The sequence below is a fragment of the Cyprinodon variegatus genome, unplaced genomic scaffold, assembly GCF_000732505.1.
Source record: "Cyprinodon variegatus isolate N-32 unplaced genomic scaffold, C_variegatus-1.0 Scaffold955, whole genome shotgun sequence".
NCBI lineage: Eukaryota > Metazoa > Chordata > Actinopteri > Cyprinodontiformes > Cyprinodontidae > Cyprinodon > Cyprinodon variegatus.
In genome coordinates this window covers 148,008-160,919 of record NW_015151408.1, presented here as the reverse complement: position 1 = coordinate 160,919, position 12,912 = coordinate 148,008, and the positions used below count along the sequence as shown (strand labels likewise).

The window sequence follows — 12,912 nt, the reverse complement described above, 5'->3', positions numbered from 1 at the left end:
GTAATGAGCTACCGGTAATCTGTTTTCAGATGTGCAAACATGATTGCACAAGGGTTTTCTAATCATCAATTAGCCTTCTGAGCCAATGAGCAAACACATTGTACCATTAGAACACTGGAGTGATAGTTGCTGGAAATGGGCCTCTATACACCTATGTAGATATTGCACCAAAAACCAGATATTTGCAGCTAGAATAGTCATTTACCACATTAGCAATGTATAGTGTATTTCTTTAAGACTAGTTTAAAGTTATCTTCATTGAAATGTACAATTCTTTTCCTTCAAAAATAAGGAAATTTCAATGTGACTCCAAACTTATGAATGGTAGTGTATAGATGGATAGATAGATATGTATATATGTGTATATATATATACTCGGGCTGCTCAGTGGCACAGGGGGTAGCGCTGCTGCCTTGCAGCAAGAAGGTTCTGGGTTCTGCTCTTTGCATGGAGTTTGCATGTTCTCCCTGAGCATGCGTGGGTTCTCTCCAGGTACTCCGGCTTTTCCCACAGTCTAAAAACATGTCTGTTAGGTTAATTGGCTTCTCTAAATTCTCTAAATCCTGGACTGGCGACCTGTCCAGGGTGTACCCCGCCTCTCGCCCATTGACAGGTGGAGATAGGCACCAGCACCCCTCACAACTCTTCTTGGGACTGAGCGTGTTAGAAAATAGATGGATGGATGGATGGATATATATACTCAACCATACAAACAAAATTCTACAACCCATTATTTTCCCATCAGTGAACACAGACTCTTTAAGCAGCAGCAGATTGTGTAAAAACAACAACAACAACACTGTGAACATTGCTGTTAAAAGAAGCAGCAGTATCATTGGGGAATCAGAGGAAGCACAATGAAAAGCGATTTGCAACTAAATATTTTCTGTAAAAAATGTGAACTTTATTCAGGCTGCAAAGATAATATGAAAGAGACAGATAAGAGGAAGCTGCTTTGCATCATTCTTTATATCTATAGTTCAGGTAAAGATCTGCATTCACTAGAAATACAATAAGGGACAGCTGATCTTATCGCTAATAGTAAAACTTAAAGAGCTTAAACATTTTGTCTCTGCTTTAAAACATTGCTGATTACAGCTGCTCCTAAAACCAAAACCTTTACATATTGCAATGCTTTGCTCATTAAAGTGTAAAACTGGACAAAATGGTTCCTGAAATTGTCTTTAAGCAGCAGAGGAAAATGAAATCTGACCTGACTGATTCATCAAAGTTCATTTGATCCTCAGTTTTTTTCTGTCTTCAAAATCATCCTTTTTGCTTCCTAAAAAATGTTTGTCATGTTGTTGATTTCTGCATCATCAAGAGGTTTATGGTAACAAGTTCAAATATATTTTTTACTTTTCCTAGGCTTCACTGCCAGGAATGTAAATCACCAGCTCATAATGAGTTTTATATTGATTTATTTGAATGACAGTCTGATGTTTGCTGATATGCCAAGTAAAGAAATGTAGTTAGTGAGGCTCTCATTGATATGATTTGATATATACAAATTAAAAATGATCATTAACATCTACATATACTCACATAAACTGAATTAACAAAAGCCGTAGAAGGAGGTCACCTTAAATTCTGATCTGGTAGAGCTGGAGTGAGCACATCTGAGAATATTAACAATATTTAAATTTTCAATCAGTATTTTGAAATTGTTAATCATTTAATCAATATATTGACATGGATTGATTTATTGTTACACCCCTTCCAGTTACCTAAAATTTAATCTTTGGTTGCTGCTGAATTGTCTCTGTTTGACAATGCAGTGGTTCAGGAAATTAGTCTAACTGTACCTAAATGGCTCAAAGACCACAATAAAAACAAAAAACAAAAAAACATCCTTTGAAAGTGAGAGTGTCATATACTACAAAAGAAAAGGAAAAATGTCAGAAATCCCTTAGAAAACATTAATAATAAGGAATCTATAAAAAGCTTAAATCTGCAATGATTGTTCCAAAGATTTACTATTAAACTCATCCAGTTTTATTTTAGTTTAATTTTAGTTGACTTAAATTAAAGGTATAGTGGAGGATGTTCTTTTTGCAGGTGTATCATCTCAATAAGTGGTCCTCCTAATTGCCAATCATTCTGGTGATAGGTTTATGTAAGGCCAACGTGCTCGTCCCCATTTTCACTTACCGGTGATGAGTCTGACAAAGTGGAAAAATTGCAAACCTTCTTTTGGAAAGTAAGCTTTTATGAGCGATGCAAACAGCAACTTTTAAACTGAGCATATACAAGAAGAAATGTGTCGTGCAAGCTTTTGCACGTGTTTACTAGGCTTTCCCTCTCGGGAGCAGGTACAGGATTGTGCATTTTTTAAAGTAGATAGGGTTTTTTAAAGTAGATAGGGTGGGTCTTTTCAAAAATTTCTGAGAATACTCCACTATACCTTTAACTCTTCTCAGATTTTGAGACCTCTGCATTTTAAGGGTTAGAATTTGATTTCCTATCTATCTCCAATTGCTTCTTCTCTTTTATTTTAAATCTCATCTCTATCACCTTCTCTGTTCTATATCAGGGGACTCTGCAGAAGTTTGTGGATGATCTATTCACTGCCATCCTGAGCACCAGCCGCCCCGTCCCTCTGGCTGTCAAATACTTTTTTGACCTGTTGGATGAGCAGGCCCTGCAGCACGGCATCACTGACCCAGAGACCATTCACATCTGGAAAACTAACAGGTAACCTAGGTGTGGAAGAGGGTGGTGCATTCTGAAAGCTGCTACATTAGGGGTTCAGTTCCCCATCAATGGTAGAATTCATAGCATAAAGCATCTATAAAAAATGGCTCTAATTGGTCAGGGTTGGGGTTATTTAATAATACTAATCTACAGCAGGTTTTTGCTAAATTTCATTATTGTTGAACATGATATAAAACACCCATCTGCCTGAATATGTCAGAAAATACATCAAGCATTGGTTTGTAGTAGCAGCTCCTTCGAAGCCGTTGCTGTCTGTCCTTCTGCAGTAGCCAAAGTTTTCCTACGTAGATGACTTTAGCTGGTTTCTTGGTGCAGCGTTGTGGCGTGGCTTCTTGTCTGAAGGGACCAAACACAGGGGACCAGTTGGTCACAGTTTAGCACTTTCTCTGACCAGGTTCAAATATAAAAAAAAATAAAAGGAACTCACTTATTGCACGAACTGTGACGGATTTGAAACCAGAGCTTTTTCATTCAATGGTTTACCATTAAACTGGTTAACAGGCCCTTGCCTGTTTTTGGCAATAAAAAGAACTCTAGAACCTTCTTTTGTACAATTTCTTTTGTATTAGATGTGTGATTATGGCTTGTTGTCATCTCTAGATAGTGTCTATAAATCCAGTTCCAGGAGTCAATGAGATGAACAGGCTATTCCATTGTCAGCTTAGTGAGAAGTAAATGTTTAGAAGACAACACTAATGTTTAATAGAATAGAATCTGTATTGAATAACATAATTGTGAAAAAAATAAAAGATAAACAATAAAATACTGTAGTGTAAAGTGTTTTAATGATATAAAACTGTGCACCTGGAGAAAAAATGTTGTAAAGTTTTCTGACATTCACTTTACTGTTATTAAAAATGTTGTGGCATGTTCTGATACAGTTTACCGCTGCGGTTCTGGATCAATATTCTGAAGAATCCCCAGTTCATCTTTGACGTGCAGACCTCCGATCACGTAGACGCTGTGCTGTCTGTCATCGCTCAGACCTTCATGGATTCCTGCACCATTGCTGACCACAAACTGGGAAGGGTGAGGAGATACAGAGTCATTGCACAGAACCTGTTGGGTTCATGTTCTCTCCCTCCCTCCCACCCTTTTAATATACATTTATTTTCAAAACCTGGAAAACTAGAGAAACCTGAAACTAAGTAATGTCAGCAACACTGTATACAAATCCCAGCTTGATAAAGGGAGTAATTACATGGATTAAAGATCACAATTAATTTGCAAGTTGATTAATTAATAATTTGTATAAATGAAATGAAGCAATGTTGTGCACACAGAACATATTTGGTTATTCCTTTTTTTATTTATACTGTATTGCCCATTTATCAGATTTTTCATGTCTTAAAATCTCTGCTTTGTTCAGGATTCTCCAATCAACAAGTTGTTGTATGCCAGAGACATCCCACGTTACAAACAGATGGTGGAGAGGTAAGAATATAGCAGCCAGCTGCCCCTTTCACCTCGAGCACAAAAAATTCTTAGGTGGAGAGAAGAGGGAGGGAAGCTGAGGACATCTGTTAGTGGCTGACATAAGGTAGATGAAGCCTGCAGGGCTTCCATGCATGGATAGTCTGAAAGCAGACTGCTACCGTTACTACTGTCAGCTGCACATTAAACCATGCAGATTACACTAGCAATATGTTAAAGCATCACCGAGCAGGAGTCTGTCAAACAAATGAGCTGCTTTCACTGACCTTATAAGGTTAGTTTAAAAGTAACCATCATATAAACTTTTATATTTCCTGTATATATATGAGAATCTGCTGAGAAAAATAAAATAGAAAGAAGATACAGTTAAGCAATAATAACTAATATTATTACTCTTCTGCTTTTATAGGTACTATGCTGACATCAAACAGACAATTTCTGCAAGTGACCAGGAGATGAACTCAGCTCTTGCAGAACTCTCTCGTGTGAGTAAATAGTTTCTAGAGCTGCTAGTTGTCCAGGATCCTTAAAACAATTAACTTTGAATTTTTTCTTGTCCCTGAACAGAATTATGCAGCAGAGGTCAACTGCCATGTAGCTTTACATGAGCTGTACAAGTACATCAATAAATACTATGATCAAGTAAGTATTACTTTTCAGATATTCCAGCATATGACGTCTCTGCATTTCCCCTGGTATTGCATGTGTCTCTTTAGCGCACCCCCATCCCCCCTTGCGGCCCTTTTTCAAAGCACACAAAATGGAATAAAGATCGATTTTTGTAGAACAAACATTCTTTATATTTTCCATTGCTGTAGAAATTTGTATAATAAATTAGTGTAAACATTTCTATCAACCAAGATTTGCATCATAGCCTGTGTCACACGTTTCAGCACAACACGGGGCCAGGCAGGTGGCTGTTGTAAACAAACCGGTGGGTGCACCGTAATTAAATACTGGCTTATTTGCGTTTACATTGCCTAATTACCTCATCAAAAGGGCTGCGTTTTATTGTACAGTTGCCCAAATGGGATGGGGGTATTATGTTATTACAGTGGTTTGCAGAGGACTGCGTTTTATTTCCACATCAAGGTTTCAAATTACAGCAGTCATATTATGCTTGTTTTTTTTGTTTTTTTTTGTTATTCAAATCCATAAATTAAACATACCACCAAAAATCTGATATCTTTATTGTATTTCTATAATTCCATAGATTCAATAAATCATAATATATCACTACTGTAATGGAAGTTAAACTTGAAGCACCAAATATCGTACAGCAGATTAGTCTCATTGATTCATTTTCTCCAGGATACGCTGCAGGGAAAATAAACATTTAATCATTTATGCTTATTATGTATTTAAGCCACATTATTATTTTGATAGTGGGCTAATATACATGTAGAGCCCTTAGGAGGTTTATATAAGCCTATTACGTTTTTGCAGCTCCAGACAGATCTGTCTTTAGTTTGTTTGGTCCAGTATGGCTCTTTAAACATTTTGGGTTGCCGACCCCTGCTCTAGAGAATTTTTTATTTTATTTTTTTCTCATTAAACTGTAGTGTTTATTTTTTGTGCAGGTGTTAATATAAGACCTGCTTGGTAAAATCTGTAAAAAAAAAAAAATCGACATGATTCTGAAAGAAAACTTATATAAACTTGTCTGATGAACTTTGTTCATTGCTTGTTTTATATTTTGCCTAAATACGGGGGATGGAGAAGTGTTTTCCTAGTGGTTAGAGCAGTGTGCTTGTGCTCTCAGAAGGTTGCAAGTACCCAGTTCAATCCCCACAGCCTACACTCTGGGTCCCTGAGCAAGACCTTTAACCCCCCCCCCCACTGCTCCCCAAGGAGCTGAGTTAAATGCAGATGTACATTTCTCCAATGTGAGATCAATAAAGTTCAATTATTTTTATTATTATTAGGCTGGCCATAGAATCATTGGGGGCTCATCCAGGATGCACTTTTGTTTTTTATGGACTTCAGTTTTTTGCAATTTTTTTTTAACATTTTATAAATGTTATTAGTGGTTGGAATTTATTTTAAATCTGTTTTTAATGCACAATTTAAATATAGAATTGAAAAGGAGCTGCAAAGTCACAATGTTTTAATTCCAGTCCTGTTCAGTACCTTTTATTTACCTTTCAACTGACTCTTTGCATTTTATTGTCAGATTATTACAGCTTTGGAAGAGGATGCTACTGCGCAAAAGATGCAGCTCGGTTACAGACTCCAACAGATTGCTGCTGCTGTGGAAAACAAGGTTACGGACCTATGACCCTGGTGCCAGGAGTGATATTGTCTTGAATCATGAAGGGAAAGCCAGAAAAAACTTGTCCATGATTTTTTTTTTCAGGATAATTAAAAAGGATATTTTTATCTACAGTAAGACCCAGAGATGACAGCGAAATATTGGGACCCAAACTATGACATCACTGGATAGACATGAGACAAATTGACTTTAAAGAACCTGATCTCATTTCTTGTGAATAAAATTGTCGTCTCACTTGGAGAAAAGGGATTCCACACCAGTATGGAGTGAAGTTTTGAGAAGAATGTGGATTATAGCACACATCAAAACATTTTCCTTTGATTGGTTTTTCACCTTGGACTTAATACTTTGAAAGAAAGATGCATTCCATTTTTGGAAAAACAAATTGTTTGCTTTTTTAAAGGATGTTATCTGGAAAAACTGAGCAGAACATTCCCATCTAACAAAGTTTGCTTTTAAGAAGGAATATTTCACCTTAAAGGTTGACACTGCTGAATAACTCCTCTTTTATTTCCAGTCTTACTGACAGGATACACACATAGTGACTTCTGTTTTAAGCCTTTATTTCAAGTCTTACTCTTCATTTTCTGGTTGTTGTGTTTTTACACTGATTTTGCTCCAGTATATTATTGGTGCCTTGATTTTTCAAGGACCTCTGTGGATCTTCCTTTTTTTTTTATTTGTTGATAACAGCTTAGTGGCTCATCTTCTGAAACGTCGATGTATTTTCAAACGTTATATTCACTGTTTAAGTTGCCCAAAATTTGTTTGATCACCTCCCCTAAACACTTTATTTAAACTTATTTTTATGATTCTTGTAGTAATCAAGTTAATCTTTTTATGATTAAAAGCAAGACAATTTATTAGTAAATGAACCAGAACAGCTCAAATGAATTCCATTATGTTTATTTATATAGTGGCAATTCACAACACGTCATCTCAAGGCACTTTACAGTTTATAGTTTACCAGATTATATAGTCAAATTGATTCAAAGTTTTCTAAGGAAAAACAGTTGATTGCATTGACTCATTGACTTGAATGCATCCCTCACACTAAGCATGCTTGTAGCGACAGTGGAGAGGAAAAACTCACTTTTAACAGGAAGAAACCTCCAGCAGTACCAGGCTCAGTGTTAGCGGCCATCTGCCGAGGCCGACTGGGGTTCAAGGAGACAGAAGCAGAGATTTAAAAAAAAAAGCAACTGTAAAAGGCGGCCCCATCCAGGAACTCCGAGTCAGCTCCCATGTCAGAGGAAGAAGAGAGCACATCCAGCCAGCCACAGAGTTTAAACAGTCGTGTTTATATTTAAATACTCAACAGATAAAAAAAAAAATTCCCATAAAAAAAAAAAAAAAGAAAAACTGAGAAAAAGTTAAAAACACATTATTGGACACAGCAAAATGTTTTACAGTTTGACTGGCTTTTTTCAAACTTGAAGATCCAGTCTTTTTCCAATCAGTGAATATATCAGAGTAAGCACAACCATGTCACGGTTACAGCACTTTTTGGATGTGACAGCCGTTACTCATGAAATATACTACGCCGATTGAGAATGAAGTTAGAAAAATCACCAAAATTTAAAACCTTTCTAAAAAGAAAATGTACCAGATTACACATTTGACTGGGACATGGAGAAAGACGACCAGCAGATAACAGGAAAGTCACAAAAGTCCTGCTTCCTCTGTGGATCTTAATGGAGCTGGAAAGCTATAGCTGATATGTATGTTCTGTAGACTATAAAAAGGAAATTGAATAAATCAGCATTTCTGGTCAATAGCAAAAATTTAAGACCTTTAATTGATGGTTCTCTACACATTATTTAGGCCTGTACTTCTGAAACCAGTCTCCTCTCGCCAGATTTATTTTTCAAAAGCTTGTATAGTATTGGATAAAAAAAGTATAATAACACATTTTAAATTCAGTGTAAATTTCCCAAAATGTATTTTGTTTATTTAGATTTTGCTTGTACAGTTTGTTCCTACATGTGCTTTTCCTAAATGTGTTCAGTTACCTGCACTGTTTTTATTCATACTTTTTTGAATGGATTTCAGGGCTCCATTTCACAAAGCACATTTAGTGAAAACTTTTAAGTTTTCTAAACCTGAATTCATGCAAACTCTGAGTTTTCTGTTTCACAAAGAGAGTTTTCTCAACCCCTGTTTCAGTCACTGTAGTAACATTCTCCCCAGAGCTAACATGGCTGGGAGCAGTTTTTTTAAGTAAACTTAGTTTCCTCTGTCATCATCATCCGTAAAGCCAATTATCTGTTTTTTTTTTCTTGATGTTTTAGTTTTTTGTGAAAAATAAAAATGAAATAATTTACCTTTTAAACACATTAGGTGATAAATATTAGTGAGAAAACATTGGTGTGTGATTACAGCTTTTATTTTTTATTAAATGCCAGACTATCACTTTTTACTGTGTGACTGAAGTAGAATAAAAATGGGAAGGAACCCAATGAGATGATGCTCAGGTCCTACATGTTTGAGCATCATTTTTAGTACTTCACCTGCTGACAGTTTCTATTCGTTTCCCTGAGATCACACCTAAGTATAATACATTGATCCACTACCTTTCAGGCAATAAACTCTTCTCCCCGTCATGTTATCGTGTTAGAACAGCCTATGGCAGGCTGTTTTGATATCTATTAGGTTCTCTGACTATGTACTTCTGATATCTGAACGTTTTTTCTTGTCCAAATGACCATTTCAACCAAAACAAAATGTTCTATCTAAAATAAACTTTCTGGATGTCCAAAAATAATTGTCAAATCTCCATATTCCTACTGTTACTAATCAAAATTTGTATTATTTAGAGAGGAGAGTGCTTTTAATAAATGTTAAAACAGCCTGCCATAACAGAATACACATAAACTTATACACATTGACTCAGTCAATGTTCTGTTACACCATCTCCCTTTTCTTTGCAGCTGTAGCACTGTTTCCCTATCTTTGAAACACATTCTCCTCTTTTTTTCATTTCTGTATCTGTAGTTCCAATGGTGTAAAACAGTCACTTTCTGTTGTCTGTTGTCATGGTGACTCATCAAACTAGTGCTCCACTGATGATGCCTCTTCTCTAAGTGGACCTACTCAGAGTTGATTCAACTAACCCACAGCAGCTGTTGTGAAACCGAAAACTCTGCGTTTCCAACCTCAGGCTCGATAAATTTAGAGTTGAGGATTTGAGTCCGAGTTTGTTAAACTTGCTTTGTGAAATGGGCCTCATGTCTTTTATTTTTTATTTATTCTTTTTGCTTATTTTATTCAGGAGGAGGGTTATTTTTAATTCTGAGCCGAATCAGCTCTACTTGTTACTACTGTATGAAGAGGGGCTGAATGTTTCCTCCATTTGGTTTTATCCACTCAGATGTTTTCACTGAAGAATCAGATGTGCCCATGCTAAGTTTTTTGCTTTAACGTTCATGTTTTTAGTGTCAAAGTGTCAGAAATTAGCAGTTTTGTGGCAGAGCGAAGCTCCTGATCTTGTTAATAATTCATTCTGTAGGACTACTTTTAAACAATGTGCCTCTTGCTCCTTGACGCCACATGTGAAATGCTTTTAGTTGCTGTTTTGAATTTAATTTATTGTTTTATTTATTTCTCATTTATTCTTTAGTTTTTTTTTCAGTCAGACCTACAAAGCTGTATTTGTTGTGCCCTTCTAAATAGGATTCCTGTTTTTACTATAGAAAAGATACTATGTCCTGTCTTTGTACCGCGTGCTGTTTCTCTAAGGTAACTGTAATGATTCAAGTCAAAATCACAATCAGAATTTCCATGAATCCGTTTTTTCCCATATAAGCTAGTTAGAGATTACGATTTCACATTGCTGCAAGCAGTATCTGTCCATTACATAGACTTTTCTTTTTCACCATGCACATTAATGTTGCCTGCAGATTATGTGTAAGCAGATAGTCAGAGTTCTGATGTCAGTCCTGTAGATGCATACTGTTTCCCAGTAAATAGAGTTCTCTGACTAACTGATAGGACAAGCCTAACAACCTCTTACTTTGTTCTAATAAAGTGTATGTACACAGATGGTTCTAGTGTGTGTTTTTACTTTTACTTTCTCTTCAAAAACTCTGTTGTACCTTTATCATCAATTGGTAGGAAAATAGAAAAGTAGAAAATTGTAAATGCAGACTTTTCGATCATCAGTTTGATCACCTGGTAAAAATCTGAGAAGGAATGTTTCTCAGATAATGCACACAAAAAAAACACATTTAAGTATTGACAGAATTTATTCCAGTCATGTTTAACAAAATTGTTCATATAAGCACAACGTGCAGAAGAAGTCTTCACCTTCTATCTTAGGCCTGCCTTCTTGACCTCTGTTAGAACAGCTAAATGGCCCAGATCCACTAAATGTTTTCCAATTTATCCAAACATTCCCCAGTCAGCCAGGAGGCGCCTCTTCCAAATTCTCAATAGTCAGTGTCCTGGCTTCTGCCCCAGACCTTAGCATAACCATACAATATAAGGTAAAAACAGAACCTCAAAGGTCATTATAGGTCATCTTAGCCTTCAGCATTGGAATGTACTTCTAGCTGACTTACAGAGAAAGTGAACAGACATATAGAATGAAACCCCTAATAATACAGCAGACAGGTGAGGGAGAAGGTTGTGGTTTTAAAAGTTTTAAACATAAGAAATTCAAAGTTTGTCAACTGTTAATCCTTCACTCCTCAAATTTGTCTTTTATAAAGTAATGGCAAGAATTGCAGTTAAAGTTTTGTTACTAGATATGTAAGGTCTCAGTAAACATGTCCAAGAAGGTCCTCTAGCCAAATTTGACCCAAGCTTCTCTTTGTATGGACTGGGATTCTGTTATGGATTCTTGTCCCGAGTGGGGTCACAAGGGGTGCTGGTGCCTATCTCCAGCAGTCAATGGGCAAGAGGCAGGGTACACCCTGGACAGGTCGCCAGTCCATCGCAGGGCAACACAGAGACACACAGGACAAACAACCATTCACGCACACACTAACACCTAAGGACAATCTAGAGAAGCCAATTAACCTAACAGTCATGTTTTTGGACTGTGGGAGGATGCCAGAGTACCCGGAGAGAACCCACACATGCTCAGGGAGAACATGCAAACTCAATGCAGAAAGACCCTGGGCCAGGAGTTTAACCCAGAACCTTCTTCCTGCAAGGCAGCAGTGCTACCCACTGCACCACTGAGCAGCCTGGATTGATAAGTGTAGATGGGAAAACCTATTGGAGACTGGGAAAGAAGAGTGTGGATTTCCAGTAGGAGCCAGAGCTGTACTTAAGAATGACACAATCAAAGTCCAGACCTAAATCCAATTCACAACAGGTTTAATTATTTAGTAACAGTTCACAACACGTCATCTCCAGAAATTTTACAAAAACAGAAATGAGAATTAGAAATTGTTCCTTTTTACAGTTATCCCCCACATTTTCTTAAGTTGGTCACTTCAAATTCAGATAAAACCGTTTTTTTAGGTTTTGATATGATTTTTATTCTAAGTAATGCATTTTTTTTTCATTTTTTTTTTTCATTACTTCCAACTGTGTTTGGTGGAAGTCAGTGAGACGCAACAAACAGGTCAGAAATCCAAAAAACACACTATAACAGGTCCATTAGGGCTCCGGGCAGAATCAAGTCAAAATCAGGCAGACACACAGGTAACTGGAATGCTGAGCAAAACTCACCAATGGCTTGTAATAATCTAGCACTAGAGACTCGTCTGAGAGCTGGTAAAATATAGTCAGTTGAGCAGATGATTGGGATAAGGATGGAGCTAACAGGTGTGTTGAATATGGAATCAGACCAGCTCTAGTGCCAGGAAGCATAACATCCACATGGTGTACTTGCTTAGAAACAGGGTCGGGTGCATAGTCATCCGGGACAGCCTCAGAAAAGAGTGGGTTCTCCTTCACAATGGAAGGAGTCAGCAGAGGTGGCTCAGACATCTGTTTCAGAAGCCCCCCGGACACTTTCATAGGGAGGTGTTCCAAGCATTTTCGTATCAGGCATAGGAGATGGCCCAGGGAATGGTCCATCTCCTATGTAAAAAATGACAAAGTGTGTCTAAGTCAAAGGAATATACGAGCTGCATATGGAATATGCAGCAACCATGAGCACAACTGACCTTCAAATTGGAAACAAGTTCTACCTTATAAAAGTTTTAGCTCCTGAAGAACAATGATCAAAATTAGCAATTTGAACAGAAAACTTAGCTGCTTGTTCTTTGGTGATTCCTGCTGGACTTTGTCAAAAAAAATTTACATCTCAAACTCCTTACATTGTATTATTCTGCAAACTAAATTCCAGTGGTGTCAAAAGTACACACATTTGTTACTGAAGTAGAAGTATAGATACTGCAGTTTAAAAACATTATGGTAAAGTTTAAGTATCAACTTGACCTCTTTACTCAAGTAAAAGTGAAAAGTATGAGCACCAAAAACTACTTAAAGTATAAAGTAACCTTACAAAAAACAAACATCGAGGGCCAAGGATGAGG

General features: G+C 36.9%; 1 protein-coding gene across 2 annotated transcripts in view; it reads left to right on the top strand.

Annotated features, from left to right (window-relative positions):
- LOC107100289 (plexin-B1-like) overlaps positions 1–7,372 on the top strand; it is a 101,428-nt gene extending 94,056 nt beyond the window's left edge. For both annotated transcript variants that reach the window (XM_015398722.1, XM_015398721.1), the window contains 6 exons: positions 2,534–2,694; positions 3,597–3,744; positions 4,085–4,149; positions 4,559–4,634; positions 4,717–4,791; positions 6,323–7,372. In XM_015398722.1, the coding sequence (XP_015254208.1) occupies positions 2,534–2,694; positions 3,597–3,744; positions 4,085–4,149; positions 4,559–4,634; positions 4,717–4,791; positions 6,323–6,427 (630 nt within the window). In that variant the 3' untranslated portion in view covers positions 6,428–7,372. The remainder of the gene's footprint in view (positions 1–2,533; positions 2,695–3,596; positions 3,745–4,084; positions 4,150–4,558; positions 4,635–4,716; positions 4,792–6,322) is intronic.
- Positions 7,373–12,912: the final 5,540 nt, after the last annotated feature.